The following is a 13250-nucleotide window of genomic DNA, read 5'->3' on the forward strand; positions in this document are numbered from 1 at the left end:
GTTAGTGGTAAATTTTCGTCGATACAGTCTGTGTTTTTTTGTGAAAAATACCAAAATGTCGGAAAAAAATGGAAAATTTTGCGATTTGCAAAATGTTAAATTTTCTGCTTGTGAGACAAATAATCTTACCACTCAAAATAGTGAATAACTAACATAGACCATATGTCTACTTTATGTTGACATCATTATTTCAACTTCCTTTTAATTTTTTGGGACACTAGGAGGCTTACAATATGAATAGCAAATTCTCAAATTTTCAAGAAAATTTCAAACACTGATTTTTTTAGGGACCAGTTCAGTTCTGATGTGACTTTGAGGGACTTGTATGTGAGACACCCCCATAAATGATGCCATTTCAAAAACTGCACCCCTCACAGTATTCAAAACAGCATTTTGGAAGTTTGTTAACCCTTTAGGTGTTTCACAGGAATTAAAACAAAGTGTAGGTGAAATTTCAAAATTTCTTTTTTTTTGCAGAGTTTCAATTTTAATACATTTTTCTAACGAATACAGTAGATTTTACTAGAGAAATGTGACTAAAAATTGATTCCCCCAATTCTTTTGTTTTCATAAATATCCTATATGTGGCCCTAGTGTGCACGGTGACCAAACCACAGGCTTCATAATAGAAGGAGCACCTACTTGATTTTGGAGCCTCCTTTTTATGAGATTATTTTTTAGGCACCATGTAGGTTTCTAGGCACCATAAGATGCTAAAAGTTAGGAACCCCCCCACAAGTGACCCCATTTTGCAAACTACACCCCTCAGGGAATTCATCTAGGGGTATAGTGTACATTTCAAACCCCCAGGGGTTTCACCAATTTTGATACAACTGGGCTGTGAAAATGAAAAAAAATAATTTTTCATTTTCACAGCTCAGTTGTATCAAAATTGGTTAAACCCCTGGGGGTTTGAAATGTACACTATACCCCCTGATGAATTCCCTGAAGGGTGTAGTTTGCAAAATGGGGTCACTTGTGGGGGGGTTCCACTGTATAGGTGCTTCAGGGGTCATTCAACCAGAATCTGTGCTGCAAAATCCAAAAATCACTCCTTCCCTTCTGAGTCCTGCCATGCACCCAACTGGTATTTTTTGGTCACATGTGAGGCATTGCCGTACTCGGGAGAAATTGGGGCACAGATTTTGGGGTGCTTTTTCTCCTTCATTCCTTGTGAAAATGAAAAATTTTGAGCCAGATCTGCATTTTTGTGTAAAAAATGTAATTTTTCATTTGCACAGCCCAGTTGTATCAAAATTGGTGAAACCCCTGGGGGTTTGAAATGTACACTATACCCCTAGATAAATTCCCTGAGGGGTGTAGTTTGCAAAATGGGGTGACTTGTGGGGGGGTTCCACTGTATTGGTGCTTCGGGGGTCTTGCTAATGCGACATAGCACCCACCATTCATTCCACCAGAATCTGTGCTGCAAAATCCAAATATCGCTCCTTCCCTGCTGAGTCCTGCCATGCACCCAAATGGTATTTTTTGGTCACATGTGAGGCATTGCCGTACTCGGGAGAAATTGGGGCACAGATTTTGGGGTGCTTTGTCTCCTTCATTCCTTGTGAAAATGAAACATTTTGAGCCAGAACTGCATTTTTGTGTAAAAAAATGTAATTTTTCATTTTCACAGCCCAGTTGTACCACAATTGGTGAAACCCCTGGGGGTTTTAAATGTACGCTATACCCCTAGATGAATTCCCTGAGGGGTGTAGTTTGCAAAATGGGGTCACTTGTGGGGGGGTTCCACTGTATTGGTGCTTCGGGGGTCTTGCTAAAGCGACATAGCACCCACCAAAATTCCACCAGAATCTGAGCTGCAAAATCCAAATATCACTCCTTCCCTTCTGAGTCCTGCCATTTTTTGGTCACACATGAAGCATTGCCGTACTCGGGAGAAATTGGGGCACAGATTTTGGGGTGCTTTTTCTCCTTCGTACCTTATGAAAATGAAAAATTTGGAGCCAGAACTGCATTTTTGTGTAAAAAAATGTAATTTTTCATTTTCACTGCCCAGTTGTATCAAAGTTGGTGAAACCCCTGGGGGTTTGAAATGTACACTATACCCCCTGATGAATTCCCTGAAGGGTGTAGTTTGCAAAATGGGGTCCCTTGTGGGGGGGTTCCACTGTATAGGTGCTTCAGGGGTCATTCAACCAGAATCTGTGCTGCAAAATCCAAAAATCACTCCTTCCCTTCTGAGTCCTGCCATGCACCCAACTGGTATTTTTTGGTCACATGTGAGGCATTGCCGTACTCGGGAGAAATTGGGGCACAGATTTTGGGGTGCTTTGTCTCCTTCATTCCTTGTGAAAATGAAAAATTTTGAGCCAGATCTGCATTTTTGTGTAAAAAAATGTAATTTTTTACACAAAAATGCAGTTCTGGCTCAAAATTTTTCATTTTCACAAGGAATGAAGGAGACAAAGCACCCCAAAATCTGTGCCCCAATTTCTCCCGAGTACGGCAATGCCTCACATGTGACCAAAAAATACCAGTTGGGTGCATGGCAGGACTCAGAAGGGAAGGAGTGATATTTGGTGGTGGAATGAATGGTGGGTGCTATGTCGCATTAGCAAGACCCCCGAAGCACCAATACAGTGGAACCCCCCCACATGTGACCCCATTTTGCTCACCAGCTTTGGGAGGGGGGCTGGCGCTGCGGCTGGTGGGGGGGTGGGAGAGGGGCTGGCGCTGCGGCTGGTGGGGGGGGTGGGAGAGGGGCTGGCGCTGCGGCTGGTGGGGGGGTGGGAGGGGTGCTGGCGCTGCGGCAGCCGGGTGGGTGGGAGGGAGGGGGGGCTGGCGATCGGTGGTGATCGGTGCTGTCCTTAACAGCACCGATCACCACCGATCACTGTGTTACCGAGCGGCTTAGCCGCCGGTAACACAGAAAACGCTGCAATTGGCTGTTCACATTTGAACAGCCAATCGCAGCGATCGCCGCGAGGGGGGATGTCTGCTGTCAGGGACAGCAGACATCTCCAAACTGTCACCGCGTCTATAGACGCGGTGACAGTTTAAAACCATGACGTATATATACGTCTTCGGTCGGGAAGTACCTCCCGACCATGACGTATATATACGTCATATGTCGGGAATATCTATATATATATATATATATATGTGTATATATGTATGTGTGTGTGTGTGTATATATATATATATATATATATATATATATATATATATATATATATATATATATATATATATATATATATATATATATATATATATATATATATATATATATATATATATATATATACATATACACATATATATATATATATATATATATATATATATATATATATATATATGGTACTTGTGAGTTATCCGGACGCCCGATTTCTAAATCGGGTCGGATCGGGCACATCGCATCGCATCGCATGCGACCATCGGATGCGATGCGATGCGATGACCCGATTTTTCCATAGGAATCAATGTTAAAATGGACTGAGTCCATTTTAACATGGAATTCAATGGGAAAAAGGGGTCCTTTTCATACCCCTACTATCCAAGTGGGCATGGAGTTGGATATAAACCTGTGGCGAGCGTAGCGAGCCACCGAGCCCGAAGCGTGGCGAGCGTAGCGAGCCCCGCGAGGGGACACGGAATACCGTCCCCTCGCGGGGCTCGCTTCGCTCGCCACGCTTCGGGCTCGGTGGCTCGCTACGCTCGCCACAGGTTTATATCCAACTCCATGCCCACTTGGATAGTAGGGGTATGAAAAGGACCCCTTTTTCCATAGGAATCATTTTAACATTGATTCCTATGGAAAAATCGGGTCATCGCATCCGATGGTCGCATGCGATGCGATGCGATGCGATGCGATATCGCATCGCATCGCATCTGATTGTATGCCTTAACTTAAGGCATACAATCAAAAAATCGGGCGTCCAGATAACTCACAAGTACCATATATATATATATATATATAAAATTCAGTTTATTATCTATACAAGCAGCTTATGATGCTGCTGCTGCTGCTGGCGGGGGGGGGAGGGGGGGAGCGCTGCGTGCGCTGCTGCTGCTGCCGGGGGAGCTGAGACGGAGCTGCCGGGGTGAGTGCGAGCAGGGCTGCCGGGTGGGAGGGAGGGAAGTGGTGATCGGTGCTGTACTTAACAGCACCGATCACCACCGATTTCTGTGTTACCGAGCGGCTTAGCCGCCGGTAACACAGAAATAGCTGTGATTGGCTTTTCACATTTGAACAGCCAATCGCAGCGATCGCCGACCGGGGGGGGCACCCCTGCCCCCCCTGGGCGGCGAGGGGGGATGTCTGCTGTCAGGGACAGCAGACATCTCCAAACTGTCACCGCGTCTATAGACGCGGTGACAGTTTAATGGCATGACGTACATTTATGCCATGTGTCGGGAAGTACTTCCCGACCATGACGTAAATGTACGTCCAATGTCGGGAAGGGGTTAATACTACAATTAAGTTAACCCACATATAATTAGATTATTAGTCCTATGACTTGGTAGTCTATTCATTTTAGCTACTAAAACCTGTATGTTTGAATATCCCCATGATGTGATATACCTTGAATACTCCCAAAAGGACAATATAATGTATATATTTTCTTTTTGTGTTTTTCAAACTTCAGGTAAAGCCACTTATATGGATTGAATCTGTAATTGAAAAACATTCCCACAGCCGAATTGAATACATGATCAAGGTTTGTACATTTATCCACAAACTTGTTTAGTCCATAGAGACTTGAGAGCATCAATGTGTTGTATATTAAGATGATTCTCTTGCTCTTCAGTAATGAATGCATTGTTTATAAATGACTGCCGTATTGAATGAATGCATTAGAAAGTATTGGAGGGCACGCTTTGTTTGGTTGCTTTAGGAATAAATATGACGCCAAGACTTGTGTTTTGTGTCATTTCCTTCTGTAGTGAAGCATTTGAAACCTTGAGGAACTTCAGGCTTTAGACTTGAAAAAGTTGCTTTTACATGCTCTTTTTCCTCCACTGTGGATCCAGGTGTCTCAACCATCGACTTTCCTTTCCTGGGCACAGGTTTTGGGCATACCCTTTTATGTAGTAAGGATTTTGGGCCTTATTCTGGTCTGTGCGGCCGGAGCCGAATATGCGGCCAGAACCGTGCGTCCTAAACCCCACCTTCCGTACGGATCGCTCACTCCGTCCGAATGCGGTAAGCCGCTGACCGCACGGAGCAGGAGTGGATTTCTCATGAATACACCTCCTCCATCTCTGGGAACCTCCCCCATCATTCGATGGTCGCATACCATCGAATGCAGGACCGAGCGGTCAGGCAGCTCCCGCGAGCTCAGACCACTCGGGCATTTCTCCTTGCAAAAGCAGAGATCTGGGCGGGCAGCTGACATCCGGCAATGTCATATGTCCGCCCCCTACACGTGCGTCACGGCCGCATTACCATACGTATGCCCAGCGTTTTCATGGGAACGCCCATGAAACGCGGGGCGTATGCATATGTTAATGAGGCCAAACAGCCCTTCACGCCCCTCTCCTCCCCCTGTTCGTAGTGTAAACAATTCATGCGGAATTTGGACGTATGTCCCTTTCGCACATGCGCAGATATGCCTCTGCACATGCGCAGACACAAAACATCGGCGGAACGAACGCACGCGGACATATCCGCACCAACCAGAATAAGGGCCTTTGTTTGGAAAAAGAAAAGATAATTTTTGCGGAAATTTCTTTATTTTTTTTTAATATTACAAAAGTCATTAAGGAACATTTAGGAACCACAAATATGTGCATAAATTGTCTTGATTAGTCTAATTCCTAATCGTAGGTTCTCCTCCCAGAGGGTCATTCAGTGAAGAGTTGTGGATCATTTTGTGCAAAAATAAGCAAATGACACGCTGGCAAGTACACAACCACACACACCTACCTGGGTATATTTCTCCAAATACATATACATAAAGCGTAACTACACTGCTTATCGACTAGCCTTCATATAGCTAGTCTCCCTTCAGACAGACCTACAAAAGAAGGTACAATTCAATGGCTCTCCACTACAGCATATTGTGTTGCTTGGATCTGATCTAAAAAACAAAAACTGCTGGTAGATTCTGGTTCATTAAGAATGGATAATAGTTTGTCAGACTAGATCCAATTTCTAAATGTAATTTGGTAAGACATTGAATACGCTTCTACATAAGAAACCACAGAGCAGTTACACAGTACATGGGTGAATTTGTTAAATAACTTATTAATCTGTAAGTACTGGCATCACATGTGCCGAATACAGTGGCTTGAAGTGACAACATGTAGACTATAAGAATGCCTTAAGATAAAACTTTTACACGTTTGCTCATAATGCTTGATTTTGTTTGTAATAGTTATGTACGTTTCCTCATGCCAAAGCAGGGGTGCTTCATTTATCACTATGATGCTTTACCTTTTGGATTTGCTTTGTTTTAGGCCAAAAGTCAGTTCAAACGCAGATCTACTGCCAACAACGTTGAGATTCACATTCCAGTTCCAAATGATGCTGACTCTCCGAAGTTTAAGACCACAGTGGGGAGTGTGAAATGGGTGCCTGAAAATAGCGAGATAGTGTGGTCTATAAAATCTTTCCCGGTAAGAGACAGTACCATGCTGAGCGTATTCTTCTTCAAAGCTGTTTGCAAAAGTTGATTTAAAGTAAACCATTATGCATATAGTACCTCTTCATGATTATGGGGAGTATGTCACAACATAATGATCACACTAATGGTGTGCACATACGGTGGAAATTTTGACTTACCCAAAATCCCATAGTGTTTAGGAGGCTTGCGGTATTGCAAGGGAAAGAAACTGTGCAGGCAAGTCTATTTTGATTGTAGTCTGTAGAATGTATTTGGAGAAGGATAGAAATGGCATAATCAAAATCGTCCATTAGCCTGAATAGCACAATGTGTACACCTCTTTAGAGGATAACTCAATTGTTTGAAGTAAATTTGAATATTAAAAAAAAAAAACAACTGTCTCTTTTTTGGACTGATGTCATCCGGCAATTCAATTAAAGGCTTTTTTTATGTGCTAAAAACAGAAGATCCAGGAGAAGTTTCTGCATCCATGTGTTTTCACGATCGCAAAAACATGGTGTCCTGTAATATATATTCGCTTCCTAGACTAGCTTTGTGAATATTGATGTAACATAGTCCTCTTTGTTTTATGGGCATTGCAATGTTGGTGTTGTACAAAAAGTTGTGCGAAAAGACACTTGGCACTCATGAGTTGTGTGGCAATCTCACATTATATGTAATGCTACTTGTACCATAAGTTGTACATGGATATATATTGACACATTTGTGGAGATGGTTTGTTATATGGAGGTGTGTGTGTGTGTGTGTTTTTATTTTTTTATAAATATGCATCCTGTTTATCAATTTATGGAGCAACTCCTGAAGAACCTTCATCTATTCTTGTGACTTAGTAAATGTAATCTCACCATAAGAAAACATTCGGTACTTGTGTATTTTGGCGGCGCATACCATAAGGCATACGATGCGATATCGCGCGATGCTGTACAATGTCATACAATTTTAAAATTGTATGACATTGTACATGGCATACAATGCGATGCGACGCGATTAAACATTGTATAAGCACCCTAATGGGTGCTTACAATATGAAATGCACCCCCACCCCCCACTATAAACGTGAACCCGAAGCGTGGCGAGCGCAACGAGCCCGCGAGGGGCGGCGGTACGCGTCCTCCGACCTTTTCATACCCCCACTATCCATGTCGGCGTGGAGGTGAGAATAGAAAGTGTGGCAAGCGCAGCGAGCGGACGCGGATACCTGTGAAGCCCGCGAGGGGACTCCGATACCTGTGAAGGTATCCGCGTCCCCTCGCGGGGCTCGCTGCGCTCGCCACACTTTCTATTCTCGACTCCACGCCGACGTGGATAGTCGTGGTATGAAAAGGTCGGAGGACGCGTACCGCCGCCCCTCGTGGGCTCGCTGCGCTCGCAACGCTTCGGGTTCACGTTAATAGTGGGGTGGGGGTGCATTTCACATTGTAAGCACCCATTAGGGTGCTTAAAAGCACCCTTTATGGTGCTTATGGTGCTTATACGATCTTTCATCGCATAGGGGGCAAAAATCGCGATGCATGTCATGCGATGAAAACATTGCGCGCACAGCTATAATACACAAGTACCAAACATTCCTTATTCAGTATATCTGATGACTTGGTACTAGCCATTTGTTCACCAACTTTGTCCAAACATGCACTTGCCCAGGTATTTTGCTCCATGTTAAAATAAAATTATGTGTATGTAAAACACCTAAAAGTATATAGTTTTGTACAAATAAATGTAGTACTTGTGTCTTATAATTTTATTTTTTCTCAATGTTTTTCTAGGGTGGAAAAGAATACCTAATGAGAGCGCACTTTGGACTTCCCAGTGTTGAGGCAGAAGATAAAGAGGGGAAACCACCTATCAGTGTGAAGTTTGAGATCCCATACTTTACCACCTCTGGAATCCAGGTATATATAAACAGACAGTATGCCAATGTATAATAACACATACAAATCATGATACAGATTGAGTTTTCCATATCCCAAATACAGATTTTTTTTTTTTTTTTTTTTTATTGTTTTGCCAGACTGAGGCAGTGAAACTTTTGCTTATTGATGGTGTAATGGACACAAATTTGGTTTAATGCACAAAAGTATTACAAATATTTTTATAAAATTAAGCTTCAGGGTGTGCATGCACACCAACTTTGTTTCATGGAAAAAAGTGCTGGGCAACAATTTAAATTTGTAATTGTGATTAATCGCATAACATTTCTGTGATTTAACTTTGATTAATCGCATTGTTAGACACAAGTGCCGCTTACCTACAATCTCATTGCCAGGGGGATTACATGCTTGTTACCAAGGGGGATTATATACTCATTTCCATAGGGGTTCCATGCTTGTTGTCAGGTGGGAATACATGCTTTCTGCCATAAGGGGTTAAATGCTTGTTGCCCAGGGGGAGATAAATCTTTTAATTGCGGGGGAGATCAACATTAGAGACCCAGAAGCCCCTTTGCTGCAGCAAAGGAGACAGCCGGTAGAGGTGCAGGAGTACTTCTAGCATGTCTCCTTCTTCTCTGTGGCAGCAGCCATTTTTTTGGAGGAGTACAGATGTCAGAGACCCAAGCATTTTATGCTTTCCAGACTAAAGGGGGTATTCAATCTGAGAGTCACGGCAGTCGAGCTTGCTTGACCGCCGTGACCCAGTCCCGTTCTTGGTCAGCTCGACAGAGAACATGCAGTCGGGATTCAATGTCCCGCCTGCAGGGGAGCGAAAAGGGGGCGTGGCCGTGAGTTGCGGCCGGGAAGAGGCGAGCTGCAGCCAGCAGCTTGTCACTTCCCGACCGTTCTCGGCAGAACGAGCCCGACAGCTAGTGATGTCGGGCTTGTTCTGCCGAGAAACCCTGCTTAATGCTGTCGGGGAAGACAGCATTGAATAGGGCCCGGTGAGCATCTCCCCGACGGGAGATGCTCGCCGGGGATTGAATATCCCCCTAAGCCTGTAGTGCTTTTTTTTTTTTTTTGTGTAACTATATTTTTATTCAGAATATAACCTCTTTTCAATTGTCTGTACAGGTCCGTTACTTGAAAATAATTGAGAAGAGTGGTTACCAGGCATTGCCATGGGTGCGGTATATAACCCAGAATGGAGGTAAATTTTATACGTGGAAAAGACATTGCAATATCATTGAGAAGCATTAGTGTTTATTGAAATTCACCACACACTTAGTTGATGATCTTAAAAGGCCAGGAGTATAATTTCAGTACAACCCTTTGAGTGCTAAGTGAATTTGTTAAAATTGGTGTGAAAATTGCCAAGCAAGATTGATATTTTAAGAAACCAAGCATTCATTTGTTTGGCTCCGGCTGTATGGTGATGCAACTTAGGAATTGTATCTGCATGTTTGCCAACCTATGTAACCATGCTTAAACGCTGCTTTATGAATATTGCTTTTGGTGACACTATATTTTATCCTTTTAAGTAATGGTACTGAATCTAATAAGCTTATATATTTTTAGACAATATTTTATTTGAATTCATATGACAAATGTGATAAGTGCTGGCGTTTTTATAGCCGATATGTTGCACATCTCTCACAGATTTTGGCACTGAAAGGGTTAATGTAATATGAAAAGTCAAAGTTGTATATACAATTTATTCAAAAAGCATAATTAGCAAATATATATTGTCCCGGAGATTAAATATTCTGTAATAAATGCCAGTGTAGAGCATGGGAAAATGTGCCATATTATAGACCTCCTCAACCCAGTGTGCGATGATCTCACCGAGGCAAGCAGGGGTCATCCTGCAGTACAGGAGGAACAATAAAATCTATTTGCTCTGACAAAAAAGTGCGCCCCCATGTCTGTTGTGCTGTGTCTTATAGGTGCCCATACACAATACAATTATTGTATACAATATCGCATCTTGGTTTGACGATGAGATCTAGTAAAAAAGTATGTGCTGCACATACTTTTTGTACTAGATCTCATCTCATCGCCAAACCGAGATGATATATTGTATACAATATTTTATACAATAATTGTAACCTGTATGGGCACCTTAAGTTATTGACAAGCACACCATATACTACCTAAAATCCTGAATACATGTAGCGATGGTGAAAGATCTCCCTCATCATGGTTTATTTCAAATCCAACATAACCTCATTTAAAAGAAAGAAGATACTACAGGGTACATTTACTAAAGCTTCTAAAAATTAAGAGGGGATGTTGCCCATAGCAACCAATCAGATTCTGTCTATTATTGCTCTATTGCATCTTAGAAAATGATAGACAGAATCTGATTGGCTGTTATGGCCATCATCACCTCTTTTCATTTTTGGACGCTTTAGTAAATTTACCCATAAGATTCTGAACAAATACTAAGGGGGGGTATCCTGTGGTTTACCACTACGAATATGTATGCCGGGCAAGTGCTGGCTCCCTCTTTTCCCAATGCCGTCACTTAATAGGGATTATGCTTCGGGCCACACATAACACATTACTCCTTAAGGAAAGCTGAACCCTATTTTATCCTTAGTTCTTTTTAAGGATAGTAATATGCCTATCCCAAGCATATTTAAAAGTATATCATTCAGTGGCCACATCCAGTAGCATTGTGTCTCTGATATCCGATTCAGTACACACTTGCCAACGTGACCGATGACTGTCTGATCTTTGTACCCAGCTTTAAACCTTTAAACCTGACACCCCTCTCTAGTGCACTTTACCTTCTAGATATGTTCTCTGTCTCGAGTGCTTGTTGCTGGCTGCCCACCGATAATACTATTTGTTGTGCTGCAGAACATGTATTGTTACTGGTGCCAGTGTTCCATGCGACTTCATTACAGTGATTAACTCAAAATAAACTACAGCTTCCGCCAGCCTTTGCTGCTGGGAGCTGTAGTTAATTCTGAGTTTCTTCACTGTAGAGCAGTGCTGTGCCAGACACTAGCACCACAGACCGTAGCTTCTGCCTGATGTGCGATAGCTTTGAGCAACGCACTGCCCACTAGGTGCACTATGTACTGCCACTGTTACGTTATTCCAACACCAAGCCCCAGGTGGTACCACTGTTGATGCGTCTCCTCAGCTGCTGCCCCTGGAGAGTTCTGCCACTGGATATTGTATTATGATAGGCAAATATTCCAAAGTACTGAGAATTCGAAGTTCAAAATACTTCTAGTCCCAAGCATTTTGGATATGAGTCTCACGGCAACCTAATATTAATATATTTCTCTGATATCCATCTTCTCCTCTGAGACAGCTAGACCCAATTGTCCACCTTTGAGCAAACTACAGAATTGTGTATATTTGAGTTGCACAGTGCTCTCTATTTACATTTGTGTTGTACTGTAAATGTAATAATTATCAAATTTATGTCTTTACTTCAGAGACCTGCTCTATAGATTGTAACGTATATTTTGCACATGGTTAAAATTTACTCACAGAACATGCAAGTCCTAATGCAATTTACGACAACATTTTTTCCCTCCTTTTGTAATAGATTATCAACTTCGAACACAGTAGAAGCTACAGACGCTCCACATTTATATTATGTAGAAACTATAATTACATGGAAGTTTGTTTAGTTACATGCTTTGTGAAACCTGGAAGGAATGTGCCGATTTATGAAAGTCACAAGGAAAACTGCAATCAAGCGGCTGAGCGAATCTTTGTATTTTACATGGGGAGTTAATGGGCCATTGCTGTTACAGATCTGTTTCATACAGTACACTTCTATTTGGGTTTGAGAGAACCTGCTGGAAATGCATTGTTTTGTTGCTTGCATGGTCAGTCTTTGTATTTTTGTTGTCCTTGATGAATACACAAACTTATTTAAGATTTATCTTGCAATACACAAGCCAATGATGTACTTGCCATGTGCCTGTCTCAAAGTGCCATTCTGAATACAGTTTGTGTGAAGATGGTTCAGGGAGTATGTTCCTTTTTAAAGGGCAAAAACAGTGTTTGGCAGCCACCTGCTACCTTGTGATGAATCCATTTTTAACCTTGGTTTACTGTTACAAAGAAAAAAGTAATACCTCAGTACTTGCTGTTATGCCAGCTTTGTAGAAATGTCACAATTTTGTGAGGTTTTCTTTTTATGTGCTTTAAAACGTTACCTAAAAATATTTCAGATTAGGGCCAGATGTATCAAGCTTCAAAAAGTGATAAAATGGAGAATGATAAACTGCCAGCCAATCCGCTCCTACGTGCCATGTTACAGGCTGGGTTTGAAAAATGAAAGATAGGAGTGGATTGGCTGGTTGTTTATCATTCTCCACTTTATCACTTTTTGAAGCTTGATCCATTTGGCTCTAGGAGTCCTATTATAGTCTGCTGTTTCAGCCTTTTTTATTTTTCTGAATTATTATCACCAGTGCAGTGAGATCCCTTCTGAAAGATTGTGAAGTAAGACCCTGTAAAGAAATGTTACTTTTATTAAAGTTCTGGTACAGTTATGTTTGGTTGGCAGGGCTTTGTATGTTGTACTAAGATGCTCAATAAATGATATGCTACTATGTTTTGTGTTCTATTTATGTCTGTAACGGTATACACACTTTAAAAAAAAAACAACCTGTTAAACTGGGTCAGCCTGCATGGTTTTCTATACTAAAATGTTCAGCAGACATTTTGGGCCTGATTCTGGTTCACTCGCAAAAGCTAATTCTCTCTAATGGATAAAACCATGTGCACTGCAGGTGGGTCAGATGTAACCTGT

At 42.1% G+C, this 13250-nt stretch overlaps 1 protein-coding gene across 1 annotated transcript in view; it reads left to right on the plus strand.

Annotated features, from left to right (window-relative positions):
• The window catches only part of AP1M1 (adaptor related protein complex 1 subunit mu 1), a 34200-nt gene extending 21150 nt beyond the window's left edge, over positions 1 to 13050 (plus strand). Inside the window, exons 8-12 of the mRNA XM_083179438.1 lie at positions 4617 to 4688; positions 6430 to 6588; positions 8360 to 8485; positions 9599 to 9674; positions 12033 to 13050. Of these exons, the coding sequence (XP_083035564.1) occupies positions 4617 to 4688; positions 6430 to 6588; positions 8360 to 8485; positions 9599 to 9674; positions 12033 to 12055 (456 nt within the window). The 3' untranslated portion in view covers positions 12056 to 13050. The remainder of the gene's footprint in view (positions 1 to 4616; positions 4689 to 6429; positions 6589 to 8359; positions 8486 to 9598; positions 9675 to 12032) is intronic.
• Positions 13051 to 13250: the final 200 nt, after the last annotated feature.

The sequence above is a fragment of the Crinia signifera genome, chromosome 1 (genome assembly GCF_055691185.1).
Source record: "Crinia signifera chromosome 1, ASM5569118v1, whole genome shotgun sequence".
In the NCBI taxonomy this organism is placed as follows: Eukaryota; Metazoa; Chordata; class Amphibia; order Anura; family Myobatrachidae; genus Crinia; species Crinia signifera.